The sequence below is a fragment of the Mustela putorius genome, unplaced genomic scaffold, assembly GCF_011764305.1.
Source record: "Mustela putorius furo isolate JIRA1106 unplaced genomic scaffold, ASM1176430v1.1 tig00000139_pilon_pilon_pilon, whole genome shotgun sequence".
In the NCBI taxonomy this organism is placed as follows: Eukaryota; Metazoa; Chordata; class Mammalia; order Carnivora; family Mustelidae; genus Mustela; species Mustela putorius.
In genome coordinates this window covers 7,040,463-7,065,010 of record NW_025421293.1, presented here as the reverse complement: position 1 = coordinate 7,065,010, position 24,548 = coordinate 7,040,463, and the positions used below count along the sequence as shown (strand labels likewise).

Sequence of the window (24,548 nt, the reverse complement as noted above, 5' to 3'; positions counted from 1 at the left end):
GAGACCAGCCCCACTGGTGCCCCGCGAGCTCTCAGAGCAGCAGCGTAGCTGGGGTGTGTGTCGTCTCCTCCCCCCTCTGAAGGGCATGCGAGGGCCGGAGAGTCGACTGTGCCCAGCCTTGGCCCCGCTGGCCTGGTGCCCTGCCAGGGCCCTCCCGCGGGACCCTGACAAAAAGACCACCCAGCTGAGCAGGCCTCCACTCCTGAAACGCCCACATCGGGGGGCTGGGGGACGGATCTGAAGGTGCAGATGCTTTTTCCCCACAGTGCCTCTCCGATGCCAACACTCAGCGACCAAGGGCTTGTGCCCCTCGTTAGCAGGGTCCCGTCAGCGGTGTCGACAACTGACCGCACGCGTCAGCTAGCCTAACGTAGCTCGCGGAAAGCCACACAAGTGCCGAGAACTTCTCTTTGTTCTGTTTGCCGTTTTGTACAAAATGGCCTTTTCTCATTCTGTTTTCCCCTTTTGGAAAGTTCCGTTCTACCCTGGTTGAGTCTGACATTACACCATATATCCCCGTGCGTGTGCGTGTTCACACTGGCTCGTATACACTCAGCGCTCGCACCAGACCAGAAGTGTGATGGCCAGGAAAGGGACCCCGCACATTGGCACCATTCACTTTGACGTGTTTGTGTGCCTTCTAGGGACAACTGGCCTTTCTCTGGGGACTAGTCTGTGCAGACGGCCGTTAATAGGACATCAGGGGTGTTTTAAACAAAAAACACGTATTTCTCCCAGTTCCGGAGGCTGGGAGGTCCCACCATCAGGGCCCTGGCCGATTCACAGAGACTTCCCACCATGTCCGCACACACTGGGGTGAGGCCACTGATCTCATCCATGGGGCTCTCCTGCTGGTGACCCAGTCGCCCCCAAAGTCCCCGCCTCCTGACACCGTCACCCTGGAGGGCTGGAATGCAACATGCAGATTTGGGGGTGCAGGATGGAGACATAAACATTTGGTTCATATTGAAGCAACCTGTTGCAGACACGGCCACTAATAATATTCCTCTGTTTTCAGCAACTGGAAGAAAAACTCAAAGGACAGGCTGACTATGAAGAAGTGAAGAAAGAACTAAAGTAAGTGGCGACACCGGCATGGCCACCCCATAGCCAGAGCTCGCTGGCGACTTCTGCTAAGGAAACGCTATGCCAGATACGAGGCGGCCGCAGGCCCTTGCTCTGGGCCTTGGCGACTGCTCCATCCCTGGGCCGGGTCCCGGGCGGCTCGGTGCCACGGGCGTGTGCACTCAGGCCTGTGCCTGAGCTCTTGGGACTTTTTCTTCTGAGAAGTTGTCATTTTAAGTATGCACAGAATTGGGAGAGACGGTGCCCTGATAGAAATTATGAAATACGAGCTTGTGTTCCAGCAGTGAGTTCCCAGACAGGAGCAGAGCAGGGAAATGTTTTGTCTCGAGGTTGCTTTTTTTTTAAAGATTTTATTTATTTGAGGAAGAGTGGGAGGGACAGAGGGAGGAGAAGCAGACTCCCTGCTGAGCAGGGAGCCCGATGCGGGGCTCGATCCCAGGACCCCGGGATCATGACCTGAGCCGAAGGCAGAGGCTCAACCCACTGAGCCACCCAGGCGCCCCGAGGGGAGTGTTTTCCAGTGGAAAGAGTACACATGGCCTCACACCGCCCTGACCACCTTCAGACACCAGGACTTCCCGCTCTCAGGTACAATTTCCCATTCGGGAGACAAAGCTGAAGGCCTGTCTAATGCAAATATTCCCAAGTAGAAGTTGCCCCCTCGTGCCTGGCCTCCCAGCCGTGCCCTGTCGCCCCAAAATCCTTCACCCAGGGCCACCTCCGGCCCTCCTGGAGCTCACGGGCATCCCTACCTCCATGGCTGGGCTCCCAAATACGCCAGACGGCCACTGGGCCCCGCCGGCCTGGGTTCCGCACTGCTGCAGCAAAGGCGTCCCTCTGCCCCTCCCTTTTGGGCTCCAACCCCACCAAAGACACCTCCTCGGCCTCCGACCCCCGCTCTGGTGGGGCATCTCCCTCCCTTGTCTCCAGGCTGACGCCCCCCACCCGCACCCCAGATCCTCCCGACTCCCCTGCTATCCCATCAGCCCCCCCCAACACTTTTAATTTCTCCTTTTAAAATAAGCCTACACCCACTCGCCATGCTGTTCTTGGTACTCTGAATTCCATTCCCTCGGGTTTGCTTAAAAAAGCCCACGGGAAGGCCTCTTCAACCTCCTGCCCTCAGGGCCCGTCGCCCTCCCTCGGTCACGAGCTCCCCCAGCCTCCCCCAGCCTCGCTGGCGACCGCGTGCCAGTGGCTCCTCGCCCCGTGCCCCGCCGTGCAAAGTGTCTTTCCCTGGACAGTCCCGCCCCCCGGGCCGCAGACAGCCTTGCAGCACCTCCTGGAACACCCCCTGCACCTGCCTACGCCTGCCCACGGTCAGGTGCGGCCTCTTCCGGCTGGAGGCGCGCCCTGTCCCCGGGTCCGACCCTCCCTGTCTGCCCCTCCTGGCCCCGTCGCCCGCCCTTCCTCTTCCTCCCACTCACAAGCAAACAACGTGTGCCTCCTAGTACTCGGATGGGGAGGCCTTCGCCCCCCGCCCCCTCCCATCCCCGAAGCTCAGTCCTGCAGCTCCGCGTAGCTCAGCCCCGCAGCACGTTCAAGGTCCCTGCCCTCCCACGCGGCCGGCCGCTGCGTGCTGGCGGGCCTCTTCCTCCCAGAGCGGCGCGCACGTTCCCCGCAGCCCTTTCTGCCGCAGGCACACACCGCGCCCCCTCCCCCAGCCCTGGGTCTGGCATCTGGAGGCCCCACTCGGGTGGCTTTTCTGCTAAAATACATTCCTGCCCTCCCGCTTCCTAGTGATCTGAGGGCCCTTCCACACACGCGCCCGCCTGCTGTCCCATCCCTGTCCCGGGCCCTTCTCAGAAACTGACTCCTCCGGAGACGGACCCCGTCTCCACCCCCGAGGAGATTTCTGCTGCCAAGGGCACCCGGCAGGTGTTCTCCCTCGAGTGCTGCTTGCAGTTTGTCGCCGGCCTGTGACAGCCTGTGGAGCTTGCAAGGGCGAGGGGCAGAGCGCTTCTGGCCCTCCGAGTGCCCGGCACCCGGCAGGCCATCGGTAAAGATCCAGGGAACACATGAGCCGACGCTGGTGTTTGGGGTGTAAGCTCATAGGCTCACTTCAGCCTTTTGTTACACAGCTCTCGAGAAGATCTCAGACAAGAACATAGCACAAACGCGACGGCCTTAAAAGAGGACAAGTTCTAGACTGCTCGTCACCTCTCTCCCGGCTGACGCAATGCGGCCCCGACTTCTTAGTATTTTCAATAGCTCCCTATAAAATAAAATTACAAGGTTCCCCACCTCCCCCTCTCCCACCCAGCTGCTCTCTCGTTCCTGTTCTGTTGGTCTGTGTGACGCAGGTCACTGCGAAGATAAAGCCACAAACAGCAGTCAGCTCCTTAGTGACTGCCACGGTCGCTGTAGCAGGGGGATCTCCTGGGCCCCTGGGCATTTGTACAACATGCTGCTTTTTTTTTTTTTCTTAAGATTTTATTCATTCATTTGGTAGAGCACAAGTAGGCAGAACAGCAGGGAAAGGGAGAAGCAGGCTTCCTGCCGAGCCTAGAGCCCGATGTAGGGCTCGATCCCAGAACTCTGGGATCATAACCTGAGCCAAAGGCAGACGCTCAACCAACTGAGCCGCCCAGACGCCCCTACACCGGGTTCTCTTGATGACACTTCTGCGGAACTTAAAGAGGACAGAGGCCAAAGTCACGGCCATCAGAACGCTGGGAGAGCTCAGGTGGCTGGGTGCCGGGGCTCCCAAGCTCCTGGGGCCATGTGGGCCCACCGCCCTTCCCTCCCGGATAGACTCAGACACAGGAAGGCACGTCCCTTTGAAAGGAACGCTGGAAACCATGGTTCTGGGCACCCAGACTCGCTGGGCTCACGGACTGGTGGAAACAGGCCAGGACCGAGGTGATTGCAGCTACAAGGAGAACAAAGGAGATCCAGTCCCGCTCCCCTGCAGCGCCGGGGGGCCCTGGAGCAGGGCTGTGGCCGCCCGTTGAGCCAACCACTCTGGGACCTGGCCTTTTGCCTAGTTTCCCAGGTCCCTCGTGCCCGCCACCAAGTGAGCGTCTGGCCCTGGGGCAGGTGGGAGGGATGAGGTTTCTCTCTCTGGCTTCCTGCTTACAACTTTCTCATTCCCTGTAAGCCTGGCAAATACATTCCACTTGCAACAATGTTACGTCTGTGTTCAACTTTAAAATTATACTCTGAACAGCCCTGGTGTGATTCCATATGGAATGATTTACATGCCGGGCAGGAAACTTTCGCTGGCCAACTGCTAGTTGAATAGTTATTCTAGAGACGCTATCAGATGCTGCTGCTGCCAGAGAGGTTGTTAAAGCTGTCAGGGTGTCCGTTCCTGGAGTGCAGGAGAGCGCGATGTTCGCGCTCATTAGTGCGGCCATTGTCAAAGGTAGGAGCGGGGAATAACCGCTCTGTGTTGCTCTCCACAGCATCCTGAAGTCCATGGAGTTCGCACCGTCCGAGGGCGCTGGGACACAGGTACGTGCTCTCGCTTGCTATCAGTGTGCATGAGGGCCAGCTCACGTGGTCACTGTCCGTCCCTGGGCTAGCCTCACGCTCTCGAAATTTCCATGAGACCTCCCGCCTACGGCTGACGAGTCATTTCCCGGGAACCTTAAGCAAGTTCAAGCGCATTATCTTTCATCAAAAAGAGGCAAGAAAAGTGAGTGTTTTCCAGACGGGTAGCTCTCAGTTCACATGACTTTGTGGTTCCACTCAGGCAGGCGCTAAGAACGTGGATAAGACCACTTTTAGACCCAAATGGACTGGCTTAGGAACTTTCTTTCTTTTTTATTTTATTTTATTTTATTTATTTATTTGACAGAGATCACAAGTAGGCAGAGAGGCAGGCGCTGGGGGCGTGGGGGAGAAGCAGGCTCCCCGCTGAGCAGAGAACCCAACGCGGGGCTTGACCCCAGGACCCTGAGATCATGACCTGAGCCAAAGGCAGAGGCTTAACCCACTGAGCCACTGAGGCACCCCAGGAACTTTTATCTGTTGCCTCACGTGAAAAAGAGACTGGGCAAAATGACCCTGGTGCCCGGGAGCCTGGGAGCGAGGTAGAATTTAAGGCATCAAATGGAGTGCTGCTCCCTGTGCGCCGACGGCAGCTGACTCTCTGGGGCTGGCCGCAAGGAAAGGGTCACCTCTGCAGTGACCTGCAGACAGGTTTGTGGCTCGGCGGCCCATCCTCGCAATAAGGCACAGGTTTAGACTCATGGAACCTGGGGATGGCACAGAGAGCAGGGAGTTTTCTAGAAGCTGCGCAGGGCTAAAAGAAGAATGGCCAGGACAGGAGCGCATCCTCTCGGAAAGGAACTCGAGTGCTCGCCCCTGGTGTGGGAGCATCTCCAGGGGAAGGTAGATTCCAGGAACGCACTGGCGCCAGAGAGCCAGGTGCACAGGCCATCACAGCAGGGGTCACGGGGTCCAGCGGCCCCTGGGAGCGGGAGGGCGGCCGGCCCCATGGTGAGCCCTGCTCTGCCCCATCTAGGACGCATCCAAGCCCCTGGAGGTGCTGCTGCTGGAGAAGAACCGCTCGCTGCAGTCCGAGAACGCCGCACTGCGCATCTCCAACAGCGACCTGAGTGGTAGGTTGACAGGGTGTCGTGGGCCGCGCTCGGTCCCCGCCAGGGGCCGAGGAAGAGGAAGGTGAACCGTGAGTCGATGCATGGCGGGAGCAGCAGCGGTCGATGACAGCCTTGACTAATGAGCGCTTGGTCTCCTCCGGGTCCTCCTCACGGCTCCCCTCACCCCCCGCCCCGCTTACCAAGGCTCGCGACGAGGCGTGTGGCCGCAGGCGCCTGCGGAGGTCAGTTAGGGCCGGTGTGGCCGGAGCGGCCGGGAGGGACCCTCGGAGGACGGCGGCCTCGCCGGTCCGCTCCCAGGCGTGCGGCCTTTGTCTCGTGGTGTTTCGGGGGCTGCTCCCGGCCTCAGCGGAGCTTTTCTTCCTTTGTCAGGTGTTCCTTGGGAGCGCGTCCCCCGTCCTTAGCCTTTCTTTGCTCGTCCCAAAATGGTGGCGTCACTGACTGCTTCTGGTTTTGGCAGCTGGTAAACCGTTTAACAGTGTCTCGGGCTCCGATGATATTTCGTTCTTAAAAATGTGCGTGCCTTCGATCGAGCGGACTCGGTGCAGTGCTTTCGCCTCAGAGCAAGTGGTGTGCGAGGATCCGTTGGTCCCCAAATGTCAGTGTTTGCTGCGCCTCAGGCGGGGCCCTTCTGGTAATAGCTCGAACGCTAGCGGCCGACCCGAGGCCCCGCGACCTGTCGACTCTTTACTGTGTGTGGTACCGGCCCCTTGCCACGTTAGGGGTTTGAATCCGTGTCGAGGGGACTCTCCAGGCTGCAACGTACAAGAAAGGTGCAAACATGAAATGCATGTTGCTTGTTTCGGGGGGCCTCGTTTGGCTAACTGAAAAATTCAATCGAAAAACAAACCAACACACCTCATTGGCCCTTGGAAAAAATCTGCACTTTTTTTTTTTCCCTTGTGCGGGGCAAACTTGGCATTTTGGTCTTGGTTTTTTTTCCCTTTTGAATCCCCCATAATGCATTATGTTTGCCCTTCCTTGTAGGGTCAGCCAGGAGAAAAGGGAAAGACCAGCCTGAGAGTCGGCGCCCTGGACCCATGCCGGCCTCCCCTCCTCCTCAGTTGTCCCGCAACACGGGGGAGCAGGCTTCCAATACTAATGGTACACACCAGTTCTCACCAGCGGGGTTAACGCAAGACTTTTTCAGCTCATCCCTGGCAAGCCCCAGCCTACCCCTGGCTTCTTCGGGAAAATTTGCACTAAACTCCCTCCTCCAACGACAGCTCATGCAGTCCTTCTACTCCAAGGCCATACAGGAAGCAGGAAGCACAAGCATGATTTTTTCAACAGGTCCATACAGCACAAACTCCATATCTTCCCAAAGTCCATTACAACAGAGCCCAGATGTAAATGGCATGGCCCCGTCTCCCAGCCAGTCAGAAAGCGCTGGGAGCGTCTCCGAGGGCGAGGAGATAGACACGGCCGAAATCGCCCGGCAGGTGAAGGAACAGTTGATCAAGCACAATATCGGACAGCGCATTTTCGGACACTATGTCTTGGGACTGTCTCAAGGGTCCGTGAGCGAGATTCTGGCCCGGCCCAAGCCATGGAATAAACTGACCGTTCGCGGCAAGGAGCCCTTTCACAAGATGAAGCAGTTCCTCTCGGACGAGCAGAACATCTTGGCTCTTCGCAGCATCCAAGGCAGACAAAGAGGTGAGAGGCTCTCGGGGGCCGGCGCCAGCGTGGGAGCCCGGTCAGGGCTGTGTGTGTGCGTGTGCGTGTGACTGTGCATGTGCGCGCGCGACAAAACATTTGCGCATCACATCAGGTAAAATTCTCTTGAGTTTTGCCATCTCTAGGGGCCGAGGGTCGGCAGGCGTGAGCCAGAGCCCGTAGATTGGGGCGGGGGGGGGTGTGGGGGGGGGCATGGCCTCTGACCCCTGCTGAGCACCTCGCATATAGGAGACCCAGAACCTCACCGAATCAGACAGAATCACACCCCGTACACACATCCCAACGGGTGTAATGTCCAGTGGTCCGATGGGCCGTGGGTGCCGGCCTCACCCACGGAGCCCTCTGGTGGCATCTGGCCCTAGGGCCGCGGCAGCAGCAGCCGGGGTCAGGCCTGGGGGGAGCGTATCAGCCACGTGTCCTCTCCTCTTGCCCGCACCCACAAGGGAGCGTGTCCTGTGGCCGGCTTCCCTCCCTGTGCTGGCCTCTGTTAGCGATTTGTGCAGCCCCGTGAGCCAAACACGCCTGCCTGGAGAAAGACGCGTGAAAGTTTTATTGAAACAGCCTACCTGCCCCACACTCCCCCAAAAGAGCAAAAGTCCGTTCGCGTCCCTGATTGAAAGAATCGCATCCCTCTTGAACGACAGGGTTCGTTCTGCTAAACCAGCAGTGGTAGAGAGGGGTAGATCTTACCAGACGCATTTGAAACACGACAAACGGAGGAGGGAGCCGTTCCAAACGGTGTCGATTTGCACAAAGCACATCGAGCTCTCTCTGGCGATGTTTACTGAAATCGACTGTCTTTGGATGATTAATGTGAGCTTTGTTCTGGGGGCTGGTGGGCCATGCGCTTGGCGGCAGGCGGTGCTCCCTCCGTTGGACCCTCATGGCATCGGTGCCGTGGGCCACTCTTTAGGTCTGTCTGATCTTCCGCAGCAGAGCCGTGGCCTCTGCAGGCCGGCTGGCCAGGGAAGGGCCTCTCAGAAGTTTCTGGTTAACTCCCGAGTCGCACAGGAAGCCCTGAGCCCTTTCTGTAGTGACAGGCGGCTCAGATGTCATGTCGCACAGCCCATACCGTCAACACCACCATCCCCCTGATTGTTTTGTTCTTACCACACTTGTTTTTCAACAGAGAACCCAGGCCAGAGCCTGAACAGACTATTTCAGGAAGTACCGAAACGAAGAAATGGGTCCGAAGGTATGTCGCAGGCAGGTGTTTTTCTTTGCAGTTAGTAAAATCTAGGAAGCAGCATGTCCTTAGCTGTGCATTTGGGTTAAACACTGTGCAGTGTGATTCTGGCCTGGAACCTGATGGAAAAACAGCTAGTAAGTATGAAACAGAGCACGGGCCCAGGGACGTACAGTCCCTTCCTCCTGAGCTGCCCGCGCTCTGCCGGGTGCGGAAGAGGCCAGGAGAGAAAGCGCCCCTAAGAATCAGTGCCCCAGTGCCAGCCCTGCCCCTGTTCAGGTGCAAATTACACCCCCCCACACCTTTCTCAGAAGCGGGCAAGAGCATAACAGTCATCGCTCTGAGAAAAATCAGATGGCTGAGTCAGGTGACATGCTGCTGCTTCCTTGTACTTCCTTTAAACTCTGAACTGGGTTAAAGGTGCTACAGAACGAACAAATTCCAGCGAACTCCACACGTGGTCGGTTCTCCTCTGGTCCCCCCCTGCGCTCCTTGGTGCTGCATCTTGAAAGGGGCTTGGCCCCCGCGGTCTGCTTGTTTTGCAATGGTTTGGTGTGGTGGCGCATACTTAGAAGGCAGTGGAGAAGTCAGATATGCTCTGTGGAAGGCTTCCAGAAGGAGCCGGGGCCAGCCCCCGGGCCTCCGTAGCTTCCGCGTGTCCGTGCATGTGGCTACTCTGCAGAGCGCCACCCTGTGACCAAGAGACTGAGGTCTTGTCCTCGATGGAGCCCTGCAGGCTCCTCGCCTCATTCATAAATTTTTGAAAGACGGCATGTGATCCTAGAGCCGAAACAGGAAGCCTTCATCCTCTTCACCTTGTATGTGCCCTTGACCGATAGGTCATCCGCCTCCACCCTCCACCCGCCTCTCCCATCGTTGCTTTTTGAGGGGGGGACACCAGTGTCCCAACAGACGTGCAGAACCTCGAGCACGGTCCCAGGCCAAAGCAATTGTTGGGGTCCCTTTTAAACAACTCGCAAACACCAGTGCCTTTTTCGGGCCTTCTTCTGGTTTCGCGCCGGAGTGGGTTGGCCTGCTCTCCCTGGTCCCGCCCCGCGGGTGCCGTCCAGTTGGGGTCACTGGGAGAGCTCGTCCCGCTGGCCACCAGGTAGATTCCGCAGGAAGCCCTTCCTGCCCGGGGCCGTGACGTGGCACGCTCCGCAGGTACGGCTCAGCGGGAGGCCACGCCTGCCTCCCTAACCTCCACCGGCCTCGGCTCGGCTCGGGAGCCGCTGATCAGAATGACCTCTTCGCGCAGCACTGATTTTGTGTTTGGCTGTTTGCTTCACCATCGGCGGCTCTGACGTCATGGCTGTGGCTTTTTCCCGCAGGTAACATCACGACCCGGATCCGAGCCTCCGATTCCGGATCCGACGAAGCAATCAAGTCCATCCTGGAACAAGCCAAACGGGAGCTGCAGGTGCAGAAAACGGGTACGGAATCCGCTACTGACCACTGTCTTCCAGGCTTAATTAGAAGAATTGTCATGAGTGTTGTGCTTTGCGGTAATTAACTTAAAAAAAAAAAAAAAACCCCACGCAGTAGAAGGTGTGTTTTCAAGCTTTTAGGCAAGTGCAGAGGGGAGCAGTTCTGCGTGATCTCCATCTTCCTGTAGTTACCCGTCTTTTGATCAGGCCACATCCTAGCATTGACTCAAGAAGGGTACCCCTGGCCTGGACTGTCCCTGACTTACGTGGACAGGCAGTGTGTGTCGTTTCCTTCTCCGGATGCCACACGGGCTTTGTTACTCAGATACATGCTTGCCTAAACCCTGAAAGAGAACGGGTGCAAAATCAGTCCCGAGCTGCTTTCCAGAATGAACGTGGCCGAGTGGGAGGTTGTAGTGGGCAGAGGTCCGGCTCTGCGGTCCGGTGGCCTCCCTGAGAGCTGCCTCATCCGCTGGGGGAGAGTGTTCCCACGCTCGGGGGTGCTGACCGTGAGGCACACCGGCTGTAGATTCGGCTCAGACCTGCTGCCAGGAGGAGACCCGAGCGCCTGGGGTCTCGCTCTGGGGTGCGACATATGGGCACACACCGGCCCCGTACCCGTGAGGCCCCCGTCTGCGGAGCCGCTCGCCCGCGGACCTGGGCGCAGGGCTCCCTCCAGGCCACCACCCGGGCTCTCCCCCCAGGCCAGCCCACTCCCGCGTGATTCATTCAGTGTGAGCCCGGAGCTCCCTTCTGGGGACCAGGCCTGGGCTTGGCAGTTTTGACGCCCCGTCCTATCTAGCCTCGGTCCTCCCCTTGCCCTGAGAGACACGTACTGTTCTCTCTCCCGCTGATTCTCAGACTCGGGCTCCAAGTGAGAACGCTGTGCACAGACTTGTTAAACAGCAGGTCCTGGGTGGCAAACCGGGTCTCTCAGCTCTTGTCCCGGCACCTGCCCCTCTGCCACCATCTGCCTCCTCACAGAGACCCCAGGGCACCGGGGGGGAGACTGTCCTGTGAGGCCTCAGGCCTGACGCTCGGGGAACCTTCCATGTGGCGTAGCTCATCCTCACCAGACCAGAGCTGACTTGCAAGCCAGGCCCTCCCCCCGGTGGCTGAACAAAGAAGCTTGGCCAGACACCCTGATGGGGTGGGAGGCAGCCCCGAATCAGGAGCAGAAAGGCCCGGTTTCTCCTGCAGAGCAGTGGGGTTCCGCCTGCACCCCGAGGGTGCTGTGGGGATCACGTGGGTCTGAGAAGCGGGGCCTCTGGTCACCCAGTAAAACCAAGGCCTCGAGAGGCCTAAAAGATTGTCCCTGTTGCTTGAAGGACTTTTTAACTCATTCAAGGTGGATGAAGAGCTGGCTTGTGTGATTCCCTCCCCCAGACGCGAAAGTGTCTGCGAACGGGAGCCTTCAGCCTGCGCAGCTCAGCCAGGGCCTTGCTCCTCGGTCTTCTGGGGGCTGGGGCCTGGGCACATGCATTTTAACAAGCCCAGCGAGTGATTCTGGGGCAGAGCCCTCATTAAGAGTCCTCGATCTAACCCATCACCCGTCCCACGCTCACAGAGGGGCATCCTGAGGCCTAGCCATCCCCTGTGACTTCCCCAAGGTCGCAGCCCTGGCTTCCCGGCCAAGGCCTGGCCACTGTTGCTGGCCACGCCACAGTCACCTGCCCCGGGAGGAAGAAACGTGAGGCAGCCCAGGCACACCGTGTCTCACTGGAGACTGGTCTCACGCTGCAACCGTTAGCAGAAATTCTGTTCCTAAAGGTTGACACAACCACTACAGTTTTGGAATTTAGCACACGAGAATTTTGTTTAGAAATCCTCAGGGATGGTGGCGTGTCCCCGGGTGTTTGCCTGTTGCCCTCTGCCCCCCACACGCGGGGATAACGAACCCTTTTAGATGGTGTGAGGTAAAGGCCAGCGGCTCTCAGAGAGGTGACATTAGTCCATCTGGCCCTGCCCAGACAGGAAGCTCGCGGGGTCCCCTGCCCGAGGAAACGTTGGCAGAAGAGGGCAGCTTGGTTCTCCCGGAGAATCCGCATTCTGTGGGAGGCCCGGTTAGAAGGAAGCTGGGGGAAAGCAGCGAGTTCCCAGCCGCAGGGGGTGAGCCCACCACCATCTCACATCTGTGTTTGCTCCGTGCAGCAGAGCCGGCCCAGCCGTCGTCCACGTCCAGCAGCGGCAGCTCCGACGACGCCATCCGCTCCATCCTGCAGCAGGCCCGCCGCGAAATGGAGGCCCAGCAGGCCGCCCTCGACCCCGCCTTAAAGCCCGCGCCACTGTCCCAGGCAGACCTCGCCATCCTGACCCCCAAGTTGATACCCTCCTCGCCCATGTCGTCCGTGTCCAGCTACCCTCCGCTCGCCCTCTCCTTGAAGAAGCCCCCCTCTGCCCCCGATGCCGGCACCGCCGCTCTGCCCAACCCCCCGGCCCTCAAAAAGGAGTCCCAGGACACGCCCGGGCTGGACCTCCAGGGAGCGGCCGAGTCCGCCCAGGGGGTCCTGAGACACGTGAAGAGCGAGCTGGGCCGCGGCGGCGTGTGGAAGGACCACTGGTGGAGCCCCGTCCAGCCCGAGCGCAAGGGCACCGCGCCCCCCGAGGACACCAAGTCGGAAGACACCGGCGGCGCGAAGGAGAAAGGTGGCAGCAGCCAGCCGCGGGCCGAGCGCAGCCAGCTCCAGGGACCCTCGTCGTCGGAGTACTGGAAGGAGTGGCCCAGCGCCGAGTCACCGTACTCCCAGAGCTCGGAGCTGAGCCTCACCGGGGCCAGCCGCAGCGAGACGCCCCAGAACAGCCCCCTGCCCTCCTCCCCGATCGTGCCCATGTCCAAGCCCGCCAAGCCCTCGGTGCCTCCGCTGACCCCGGAGCAGTACGAGATCTACATGTACCAGGAGGTGGACACCATCGAGCTCACCCGGCAGGTGAAGGAGAAGCTGGCCAAGAACGGCATCTGTCAGAGGATCTTCGGGGAGAAGGTGAGGGGCTGGGTTCCGGGGCCTGGCTTTGCCCGTCGCTCTGGAGGACGTGGCCGTCGCCCCTGTGCTGAGCCGCGGAGCAGAAAGGCTCGTCCACCCCCGGACTTCCGGAGGGGCTGGCCGGCGAATGTTCCATCTGCCGTGTCCCCGGCTGGGGTGAGGCCCCGCCACCCCCCACGCTCCTTTCTGCTCCCGGTGACGCTGAGGTCGCCGCTCGACGGAAAATGGAAGTGAGGCTCAGGGAGGTCAACTGTAGCCCCCCAGGCGGCCAGTGGCTGAGTTCAAGTCCCACCTCTCTGCCAGATGGGGCCCAGACGCACCTCCACAGGCTTTTTTTTTTTTTTTTGGCCAAAAAAGATCTGAGCCCATAGGGAGCCCTCCAGTGTGCAGAGACGCAAAAGGCGCGAGATAGGAAAATCTCGTGTCACGTGATAGGCATAATCAGTCGTACCTTCTCGTAATTCCGAGTAATCATAATCATAATCATAATCTGTTCAGCCAGACTGGTGAAATGACCTGCCCAGAATCCATGGCTCAGGCGGCGGGGCCGTGCCCGCAGCTGGCCCCGGGAGTCCCCTTCTGCACGTCTTCCTCCCTGGCTCCTGAAAGCACAACAGTTCGTGAATGAGCCCCCAGACCCTTTCTGTTCTTGGCACTTCCCGGTAACAGATTCAGAATAATGGGGATTTACCGGGCATGTAAAGCAGAAGATAAACATAATAACTCCGCGTCATTTCCTAGCATCGTGAGAAGCCCTCCGCTCCCCTAAAAGGCAGCCTCCCTGGAGGAGGGCACATGGCAGGGTCAGCAGTGGCCTCTGATGGGGCCCCACGCGGGGTCTCCCTCCCTCCCCCCGGCCCCGTGTCCCCTCCAGCCCCGCACTGTCCTGCCTTCCTTCCCGTCAGCGTTCGCAACGTCGCAAGCCTCGGAGCCTTACAATATCTCAACGGTGATCTCTTTGTCCTGATTTTGCAAAAGGTGATGGGGTGGAGAGAAGTGAGGCTGAGAATTTAAAGTCCCTTGAAATTTCTAGTTCAGTGTTGTAAAAATATCATGGGAGAACATTTAAATAGACATTTGTGCTCATGCCTTAAATTTAGCAGAGACTTAATAGCGTTGAACTTGTTTGGCCCGTGAGTGCAGTTTATTCTGGAACTTGAGAACTTTTCAAAAGAGTGATCGAATGCAGCCCCTAAATATCTCTGGGCTGCATCTGTGTCCTGTGGGGGGTGTTTGTGCCCATACATATGTATGGCCATATGTGAGCGTTCGAGAAAACTCGGGCATGTACGTGCAACTTGTCGGTCGTCTGCAGGGAGTCTCACTCCCGGGCTGGCGCCCCCATTGCCGCCGGCTCACCTCTGGGCCCCCACTGCAGAGCAGGGCGTGGTCAGAGAGAGCGGACCTCTCCAAAGGCCTGCCTGGCCCGGCACCCCAAGGACGACCGGCCTCCCGCCAACATCCGCTGCTCTGGCTGCCAAAGGGGTCCTTGGCACCCCCAGCACCTCTCCCTTTCTTGGTGCCCCCAGAGAGCAAGATGGCTTCAATACTGCCTCCTCAGGGTGTCAGGATGAGAGCCCCGGGGCCTCGGCAGGATTGAGGCCCCTGGCGACATCCTGTTCCCTCTCCCCGGGAGCAGAAAGCTAGGACATTAATGCCCCCTTGCCAGGGCAATGCCCCCTCGTGACCCTGAAACGTTTATTCCCCCACCCCAGGCTGGGGTCCTCTGCCAGCCCAGGGGTGGGGTGGGGGCGGGGGAACACGGTCTGTGCTCAGCCCCTAAAACGCACACTGGGTGTCACCCATCTCGGCCTCGTGGTACATCCCGCCCCTGATGCCGTGTCTTTGATTGCCACTCCAGGTCCTAGGCCTGTCCCAGGGCAGCGTCAGTGACATGCTGTCCCGGCCAAAGCCTTGGAGCAAGCTGACGCAGAAAGGCCGTGAACCCTTCATCCGGATGCAGCTCTGGCTCAACGGCGAGCTGGGCCAGGGTGTCCTGCCCGTGCAGGGACAGCAGCAGGGCCCAGGTAAGGGCAGCCCCGGCCAGAGCACCTACGGGGCAGGGGGAGGGGAAATGTGCCCAGGAGGCCGCCCGCTGAGTCCTCAGGGGTCGCCCGGTGCCCGGAGGCCGTGAACTGTCCCCTTCCTCCTCCACCTGTCGCTTTGGGACGACGGCAGCTTTTAGGGGAGAGAAGATCGTGCCTCGCTCATTTTATAAGCAGCGGGAAATGAGTTACTAATTAAGAAAATGCTGTTGATACATAAATACAAGTAAAAGTCAAGTAGCTAAATCAGGGAATCAGGAGAGAAAATCAGCGAAAGACTCAGAGGTGAAAGACAGCACGGCTCTGGCTTCCACCTGCCCCCGCCGGGAGGTCCCGGCTCTCTCCCGGCAGAGCTGTGCCTGCCTGCACGGGCCCCGAGTTCGGGCCCCCCCGGAAGGAGTGGGACCTTCGGGGCCCTTACGCTGTCCCGCATTCCACTGGGCTGGGTGCATTAGGAAGCTCTAAGCGCTGTGGCTTGTTTCCTCATCTAATTGTCACCCTTGTCTTACTCAGTTCTCCATTCTGTGACGTCACTACAGGACCCCCTGCAGCAGGGCTGTGTGAGCTCAGGTAAGTAGCTGATTTCTGTTGTTTGGTGTGAAATACTTACGTCCCTTGTATGTATGTTTCCCTGTCCGCTGGTCTGGTGGATCCCTGGTGCTGGATCCAGCGGGGCTGAAAATGCTCTATCCCGTTGGCACGCTAGGTTCACGTGGTCCTACATTCTAATAGAGACAGGGAGAGTTGGCAGGTGAGCAGGGGTTTCCTCCAGCATGTTCCTGCTTGCCACCAAAGTCTTCCACCCGTCTGTGGCTTCTGGTGCTCGGGCCTGGGGGCTGGGGTCCGGGCCAGAGACAGATTCTCTACCCAGAGGGCTTCTGGATGAATAGGAGGGAACAGGATCAGATGCGTGATGTTCCCCCAGCAGAGTCATGGTGGGGAGAAGTTCAGTCCATTTGGAAGAACTTGGGGCCACCTTCAAGCAAGAAGGCTAGGGAAGGACACGGCAGGCAGGGTCACATAAAGGAGCCAGCCGAGGGCCGCTGGGAACCGTTCGGGGTGTGACTGGATGCAGACCCACTGATGCCCGGGAGCTCTGGGCTGAGGATGCGAATCCAGCCTGGAGGCGGGGGTGGGTGGGGGGCCTGGAGTGCCCGCCGACTGGGACACTAGTGGCTGCTCACTGGCGTCTGAAGCCCCGAGGTCTCGGAGGCGACGTTCCTGCCCTGCAGACCCTTCGCAGCGGCGCCGTGCTCCCCAACCCCCTTGCGTGTCCTCCGCACACTCCCGCTGGCGCAGAGCTCGGCTCGCCCGGCTTCCAGGCACAGGCGGCATCTTGAGCTGTTCCTCGTTTTTCCTTTACTTTTCTAAACATGTTGATTAGTCTCCATATCCCATTGATTCATTGGAAACACAAACAAAGCTAAGTGAGGAGCGCGAAGCCCGCCAGCCTGCTGCAAGTTTCACGAGGGAAAACATGTGTAGCGTGGGGAACAGCTGGCCGGCAGCGGCCGCTACCGCTGGGAGATGCCAAACCACGCACAGATGCAGTGACCGGCCGCTGGTGGCACAGTGCCCAGCGGGGTCGCGCATAGGGTGTCCTCGTGTGCTTTTGACCCAGGTGGGGGCGGGAGGCTGCCTGTACCCAAATGGTCAATCTCCTTGGCTGGGCATCTAACTGGCGCGGTTGTCCGCCCGCAGAAGGATCCCAGGTTCTTCCTTCTCGCATCATTTGCGGGTCGGGCAGTGTCACTGGCAAGCCCCGGAGGACTCACCCGACCCCAGCGCCCCTTCCGGATGCGGGAGGGCAAGTGGTGCCCAGAGCTGTTTGCACCCAAGCTTTGCAGACGCTTGCATGGAAAATTGGCCCTGCCTCTTGCTCCCATGGAGAGCTGACCTCCCACTGAGCCCTCCGAGAGCATTTCCTGCCCCACGGGAGTCAGGACCAAACGTTGGGCAGGATGTGATCAAAACCACTTGCTCCTAAATAAAACGGGAAACCTGCAATTCCAGGTCCGTTATGATCGATGCCCAAATCTTCTCCACGCGCGAACAAATCCTTAAAAAGAATGGCCTTCCGCTCTTTCTCGTATGGCAGGTCGTTGGTACCGTGCTGGACTTCCATTGTCCGTCGTCACGTTCCCAACGTAGGAAAACCACGGCAGGCTCCTCGGAGGGCCGTAAATGGTATTTGTAAGGTATAGAATAAGGCGATGTGTGGAACTCTTGGAAGGTCTGCAGATTGGCAGAGGTAGGGAGCCCCTGGGTAAAAGTGAGCACTGAAGAACTTTCTAGTGGTTTCCATGAATATGGGGCAGGCGGGCCTCTCCCCGTGTCACCTCAGCCAGACGAAGACGGACTGCAGACCGTTCCCCCACCATGCACGTTGTCAGTCAGCAATAGGGAAACTGTGGACATAGTAGTCATGGTGATTGTGGAGAGAAATCGAAAAATATTTCATATATTCTAGAAAAATATAATTTTTTTAAAGATTTATTTTAGAGAGTGCGTACGCATGCATGCATGGGGAGGGGAGGGGGCAGAGGAGGAAGGGGAATGTCCAGCAGCCTCCCCACCCGGTGCGGAGCCCCATGCGAGGCTCGATCCCAGGACCCTACGATCATGACCTGAGCCCAAAGAGTCGGACACTCAACCGACCGAGCCACCCAGATCCTCCTAAATTCTTTTAATATCACAATGGTAGCTAAGCCAAAATGTTTCTCTGGATCGGCAAAGACTAGATAGTGCTTGTCGGAACGAGAGGGACGATTATCATGGTGGCAGGAGTGTTTCTTCACTATCAGTGTTATCTTTTCAAGAGCGTTTCTAAAAATCAAAGTCGCTGAGCTTTTCAATATATGGAATTTAGATGTGAAGAACAGAATCATTTTATGATGGTGACTACTGGTAAATCACTGGGATGGATGCCCAGGGGAGAGTCCAGAACCTTCCCCGACCCAGCAGAGAATCAGGGTGTCTCTGAGGAAGGCTTCAGTGACACTGCCCCAAAGGCACGGTCATGAAGGCCCCGGTTCTAGGATTTCCCCAGGGTTCTGGTTCTCTGTCCTCACCATGGCTACCACGGAATCCTTCCAAGATGCCCCGCGGACCTAGAAAGATGCTGTCCTTCGTCGTGGCTCCGTGAGGGCTGGTGGCAGCAGGAGGATTACCCCAACCCCAGGTGGGCTGGTTCCTGAACACCGGCAAGAAATGCTCAGCGTTTCCAAGCTGGCCTGGCGGTGAGGGTTGTCCCAAGCGCGGAAGGCCTCTGGGACACCGGCCTGTCCACAGCCCTTCAGGGAGGGAGGTACGTCTCAGAGCGGAGAATGCGTGGGCCCGCGCAGGGCTCTGTGCTCCGTTACCATGGTGATGATGCCCGCAAGTGGAGTGTGGCCTCACTCATCCGAGCCGCAGACTGCTGACGCGGGAATCCGTTTGCCTCACTACAGAATCCCCGTCTGCCTCTTCCTGCCCGGCGCTGTCGCCCCCAGGGTCTCTGTTTCCCTTAACGATTTGTAGGTCAAGCTTGTTGGTGAGTTTCACAGCGAGAGAGAGACCGAACTTGGAATCCCATCACCAGTTCCTCTCGGTGACCGGAACCATTCCCGAATGTTCCTTTGATGATCTGAGCATTGGGGTGATGGCTTTGGGCCTTCAGGAAGCTTGATGCCCTCTACTGCTGGCGACCTGTGCGTTTTCTCGGAAGCTGTGGGGGCCTCGATGAAGGGTCAGGAAAGCGGGGGGTTCCGTGCCAGTCACATGAGTATCTTTTAAAAAGAAGAGGCTGTGGGGCTTAAAGGCCAGAACTTCAGATCGTACTAGTGAATGTGTTTCCAGGCAGCCCAGCCCTCCGCAAACATTTCTGAGCCGGCTTCTTTCAAAGTGGCCAATGTCTCGGGGAGGGGCGTCGCCAGCTCCATCCAGGGTCGTCTTTGATCGAATAGGGCAGGCGTGCTTGAAGGTGGATTGGCGGGGCGGCCTTTAGGGATAGACTCTCCACGTCGTCTTTTGTCTGTCGTCTGCTCCCGGGATGGCGCATCAGCCGACCTCGCAGTGCCTAGCAATCGCGGTGCTCTGGGGAAGCCAGGAAAGCGCTTACAGGACGGGGGCGATCCCTGTGCGGCTGGTCTTCTTGGAGTGGGTCCTGCTGTCCAAGCTTACCGGGCAGCTGGCTTTATTAAAGGGAAGAAAACCTTAAGCTTCAAGGAAGGGGGTTGCATGCGTGCCCACGGATAGCTAAGTAGGTAGGTCCATGCCTGGATCACTAGGTAGATACGCTCCAGGAAGCCACTGGATTTTTTTTTTTTTTCCATTTTCCTTCCCTGAAGCTCATTTCATATTCACAGTTCCTTGGTGTGATTAATCTTTTTGCCCCAAGGGAAGGAAGGAGACAAGAGACGATCTAAAAGGGGCAGAAATAAAAGAGCCGGAGTGGGGGGGTTGGTAGCGATTTTCCTGGATGCCATGTTAGTCTACATTCCAGAGGACAGTGCGCTCCGCTGTGTAACTTTTTAAGAGGAGAGCATTTGGGTACTGGAGCTTACAAGCTTCCGGCCCGGCCTCCGATGGATTATTGCAGACTCTAAACGAAAGGACGGCCCAGCCTCCTCAGCTGAATTCTAGAACATCAAGCTTTTTTCCCAGTGTTGTGTCAGTGGGGGGCTGTGGGTTCCAAGTCTTCTCCACCCCCCCCCCCCGTGGAGAATTCCATGGCTCCGTGTCCTTGTTCTCAGCATGGCATCAGATGCCTCTGGAGGGGACAGCTGTGACAGCGTCTTGAACGTGGGTGGTCTCACGTGTGCGCCCTCACTGACACGACGGCCACGGGCTGGGTGCCGTACATGGCCTCGTGCACCCCAGAGAGTCCCGCGGCCGCAGTCCCTGGTGAGGGACAGGCTGACATTCCTTTGTGATATGCATAATGACTCTCATTTTGTGCCCATGAGATGACCGGGAAAGTATGTGCAGGGTTAGTGCTTTGAACTCAGCTATCGGATTCTCATGCAGGCATTTGGGTAGCATGGCAATAGGAAGGGGAGGGGCTGGGCGCACCCCCAGAAGATTCCGTGGCCCTGTCTGAAACTCATCATCTGGCACATTAGACCAGATTTGATTTGGGGTTTTTTTCCCTTTTGGGGGGGTGGGGAATCTTCTTTATTTATTTATATATTTGAGAGAGAGAACATGCTTGAGCAGGGGGAAGGAGCAGAGGGAGAAGCAGGCTGAGCAGGGAGCCCATCTTGGGGCTCGATCCCAAAGGCAGACACTTAACTGAGCCACCCGGGCGCCCCCTTTCCTTCTCATCAGAATAAATCAATCAACGATAGTAACCGCTGGTTCTCTCCCGAAAGAGTTACTCTCTAACTCCTGAAAAGATTTGTATATAACTGACTTAGACCTAGTCTCAGACAACAGAGAGACAAAAGAGAATTCTAGAAGGCAAACTAGCACGTGCCCTTCCCCGAGCAAGATGGCTGCCGGCCCTCATGGGATGTGGGGCTCAGCCTTGCGTACCCACTCATTGTCGCCAGGATGCGGTGACTCGGTGGCCTGCAGAACAGTGTTCGTTCGTTCCTTTTCTTTCTTGATTGAAACCTACGTTAAGGTGCTTTCATTGTATCAAGAATGCCATAATAAAGAAATGACTGGCTTCCGTACGGTCAGAAAAGACAGGTTTCTGGATGCAGGCACAGCCTCCCTTCCTGTTGTCTGTCGTCGGGCATGTGTGGGTGCAGACCCCGCGGCACTAAGGGAGTCCCCAGGAGGGGCCGAGCCGGGAAGGGCCAGGCGCCGGTGGGGAGAACATCACAGAGGGAGCTCTGCAGGCATGAGGTTCGGAGCCGGGAAGAACGGGGCATGGGTGGAACCTTTGGAAAAGGTGAGAAGCGCCTCAGTCAGCTTTTTTATTTTCCTCTTAAAATGACAGTAGGGAGCGACTGGCTGGCTCAGTTGCTGGTGCGCATGATTCTTGATCTCGGGGCTCTGGGTTTGACCCCCACTTGGGGCATAGAGATTACTTAAAATATTTTTTTTTAATAATAATAATAAAATGACAGGAAGAAAGTGGGTTCTGGGAGAATTTTGTCTTTCCTCTGTGTAGCTGAAGTCACTGTGCTGCCTGGAGGCTGTACAGGAGGGAGAAAAGCACAGACGTGGGAGGGACCAAGGCTCCTTGCTCTTTCTGGGTGACCTTGGCGACCTGTCCCCTGGCGGTGCTGGGCCTGGGAAGCCAGCCTGCTGCCTCTCATCTCCGTGCTTCTTCCCCTGCCGGTGGCTCTTTCTGGAGAGAAGGTGAGCCTGAGGAGTGTGTGCTCCAGAACCAGCCAGGCCTGAGACCCTTGGGCGAGGTACAACTCAGGAACTTCCCACCAGGGCCTAGAAAATTCCTTGCCCACCTTGGGTGCAGTGCCGTAACTTGCTCTTCCAAGAGTGAGGCGTCTCCCCGTGCCTGCCAGGATGGTCCCGGAAACTGCGCTCTGTGAATTTCCATCTGATTAATGTCTTTCAGAAATTGCCAACCTTCTCTCAGCCGAGCTCGGGTGAGAAGGGGTTTGGCTGTACTACAGCTAATCCTTCAAGAGCGACAAGATACAGACTGGGGCACAGCAAGCCCATGAGGGCCTCAGAGGGGGGCCCCCTCCCAGCCCGCACGCCATGGGACAGGAGCCTGCCCTCTGACAGATTCCCTTGCAGTGTGACTCGTTGGTCCCACCTTCCCCTTGTGCTCATGCCCACGCTGCTTTTCAGCTCTCGTAGCCCCTGGGACTATCGTGGGATTGGTTGCAGCAGACCGGCCACATGACCCTGAAGCAGCCCCAGTACAACACAGAAGGGCAGGGGAGAGTGGAGGCCCAGCCCCGCCTGCCCTCCCCTGGAGCATCCTGTGCCTGAAGGCCCCGCACAGGCCTCCCTGGGCAGCCAGCACTGAGCAGGCAGCCTGCTCGGGGTTTGCTCTCAGGCAGGAGATGTCAGCCTCACCGTTCCCGGGAAAGGCTGCTCTGGCATAAAGTGGGATTTGCCACCATGCCAATACCAAAAAGGAAAAAAAAAAAAAAAAAGGAGAGAATTAGAGTAACTCAAAGTAACAGATTTATTTGACTTTTTTTTTAAATGATGAGTTGTGGGTTTTCTTGAATAAATGAAATGGCACCATGATTATAAAAGGCGAGATTTTGAAGGGCTTACACACTTCTTTAAAAATAAGTCGCCCACCTTCCCTAATCCCCTAGTCTCCCAGCCGCCCTCCCCAGAGACGATTCTGCTCCCAGTTCCCCGTAGCCGGTGCTGGATACTGTTCCGCAGAGAAGGGAGCCCGCAGGCCTCAAAGGGCTGTGCCTTCTCTTCTCAACTAGCAATACACCGCAGACGCTTCCCAGGCCAGTACACAGAGTACACGTCCTGTTTTTACAGCCGTAGGGAGTCCCGTGTCTGGATATATACCGTATTTCACTTAACCAGTCACGAGTGAGAGAGATGCAAATTACCTTTAACATCCTCTGGGCAGTTCCGTCGGTTAAAGCGACTGCCTTCAGCTCAGGCCATGATCGCAGGGTCCTGGGATCGAGCCCCACATCGGGCTCTCTGCTGGGCGGGGCACCTGCTTCTCTCTCTGCCTCTGCCCCTCCCCACCACTGGCAGGCACACGCTCTCGCTAATAAAATCTAGAAAATAAAATAAAATATAAAATAAAATACTACTTTTAACAGCAAAACCTAAGAAACTCTCCCACAGAGAGCAGCAGCCTTGAGCACCAATGAGCAGCGCAATGAGGCCGGCTCCGCGGACTGCCACGGGCTCGTCCAGCCGCTGCCAGCGAGCGATTGTGTGGCCTTGGGCAAGTGACTCTCACTGAGTCTCAGTGCCGTCTGTAAGGGGGAGAAGACAGTACCTGTCCGCTATGCTGTTGGGAGGTTTAAATGACTTTGTGCACAGAAGCCTCCACAGCAGGCTGGCCCAGAGCAAGCGCTGTCGGAGCCTTTATTTCTGCCGACGCCACAACCAGTACCGTCCTGTGCCGCTGCGGTGTGCAGGGAGAGCTGCAGCGTCGTGCACATGCACATCCCAAATGTCAGGCCTCTGCCTTCAAAACGGGAAAAAATTCGAGCCGCTCACTCCCTGGGTGGAGCTCATTGCGCGCGAACATCGCTGCGTGGCAGCCGGCACCGAGGGTCCCCTGAAGGGATAACTGCGCGTCGCTCTCCAGAGTCTCCGCTTCTCTGAAATGCCATCCTTGTTTGGAAGCTGCCTGTGCAGCCACCGTTGTGTAAAGTCGATCCCAAATCCTGAGCTTCCAGAATAAGACTGCGGGTTACCCCTCGTGGCGTCTGGGGTGCGAACCATCATGGAACCAGGCCATCTTGTCTGGACACAAGGGTTGACCACTGGCAGAGGCGAGGGATAGTACCGTCCCCCTCCGTGCTGGCACACCCCAGCTCCCCTTTCGGAGAAAGCCCTGCAGGCCCTGGTCACGGGCCTCTGGACGTGTCTGCCTTCGGTCCCCGTTAGACTTCCTTTGGAAAACAGAATTTACCGTACACTGGGCCTTCAGTGCAAGAAGCAAAAGTAGGTCCCAGGGGCAAACGAGGACTTGGGCTTTCAGTGGTTTGGTTCTCGCGAAGGCCGAAGAACGCTTGAACGGCTGGACATGCTCAGGTAGTTTAAAAAATGTGGTAGGAGTGAAATGAGGAAACGCACGTATTTGTGTGTCCGTGTGCCGGCCACACTACTACTACCTTTAATCCCTCAGCAGTAAGAGGACGTGATTTCCCCGGTCTCATGGACGGAGAAGACCAAGGCCCAGAAATAAAAGGTGCTTTGGCCCCAGTCAGGAAGATGGAAACGGCAGGAAGACCGTCCTGAGACCAGCGGCCCAGCTGGGGTCCAGGCGAGCTGCCCTTTGCCCCTGAGGGCGTAGTCCCCCCACTACGGGGGTCCTTGGAACCACGTAGGTCCTTGGAGCCACACTCAGAGAGAAGTGAAGGCCACGTTTCAAACCAAGGAGCAAAACCGGTTCAAATTACACATTTGGACAAATAACAAAAAAGCAGATCCAAGACAGGAAGACAGTAGAAAATCTGAGACCTGTGTTATTCTGGGATGCATCCCTTATATTTCGGCCGGGAGAAGGGGAGAGAACCCAGTGACGGGTCAGTGGCAGAGTTGGACCCAACTCTGTGAAGTTTTGCAATGAAACGTTTGTAATCCATCTGGCCCGTGAGACATGTCCACGCTGCTTTGAAACCTTGCCGTCTACATCCAAGGGAAATACACACGGTGGCCCAGCGCCCTCTCCCGTGCTAAGGGACAGCCCTGCCTTTCGGCTGTCGTGCCCTCTCCCTGCCGGAGGCCCTGAGCCAGCCCGGGACCCCGGGCCCCCAGGCCCCTGGTCCCCCCATGCACGCTGGCCCCTGGGCCACACTCGGGGCCCTCGCGAGAGGAGGAAGGCGTCTCCGCTAAAGAGCCAGCCAGGAGCCTCCATCACCGGCTTCCTCCTGATTTTGTGTTTTGTTCTTCCCTTTGGAAGTAGAGTCCCTAAATATAGCCCGAGTCTGAATTGGCAGATGTTGGATTTGTCCTTT

The 24,548-nt window shown here is 57.7% G+C and overlaps 1 protein-coding gene across 7 annotated transcripts in view; it reads left to right on the top strand.

Annotated features, from left to right (window-relative positions):
• The window catches only part of CUX1 (cut like homeobox 1), a 352,615-nt gene that overhangs the window by 274,993 nt on the left and 53,074 nt on the right, over nucleotides 1-24,548 (top strand). For 3 of the 7 annotated variants that reach the window (XM_045075001.1, XM_045075000.1, XM_045074999.1), the window contains exons 12-20: nucleotides 1,019-1,077; nucleotides 4,494-4,542; nucleotides 5,558-5,654; nucleotides 6,639-7,310; nucleotides 8,461-8,526; nucleotides 9,849-9,950; nucleotides 12,096-12,925; nucleotides 14,787-14,952; nucleotides 15,484-15,540. In XM_045075001.1, the coding sequence (XP_044930936.1) occupies nucleotides 1,019-1,077; nucleotides 4,494-4,542; nucleotides 5,558-5,654; nucleotides 6,639-7,310; nucleotides 8,461-8,526; nucleotides 9,849-9,950; nucleotides 12,096-12,925; nucleotides 14,787-14,952; nucleotides 15,484-15,540 (2,098 nt within the window). The remainder of the gene's footprint in view (nucleotides 1-1,018; nucleotides 1,078-4,493; nucleotides 4,543-5,557; nucleotides 5,655-6,638; nucleotides 7,311-8,460; nucleotides 8,527-9,848; nucleotides 9,951-12,095; nucleotides 12,926-14,786; nucleotides 14,953-15,483; nucleotides 15,541-24,548) is intronic. The other 4 variants (XM_045075003.1, XM_045075002.1, XM_004761600.3 and 1 more) reach the window with 2 other exon arrangements.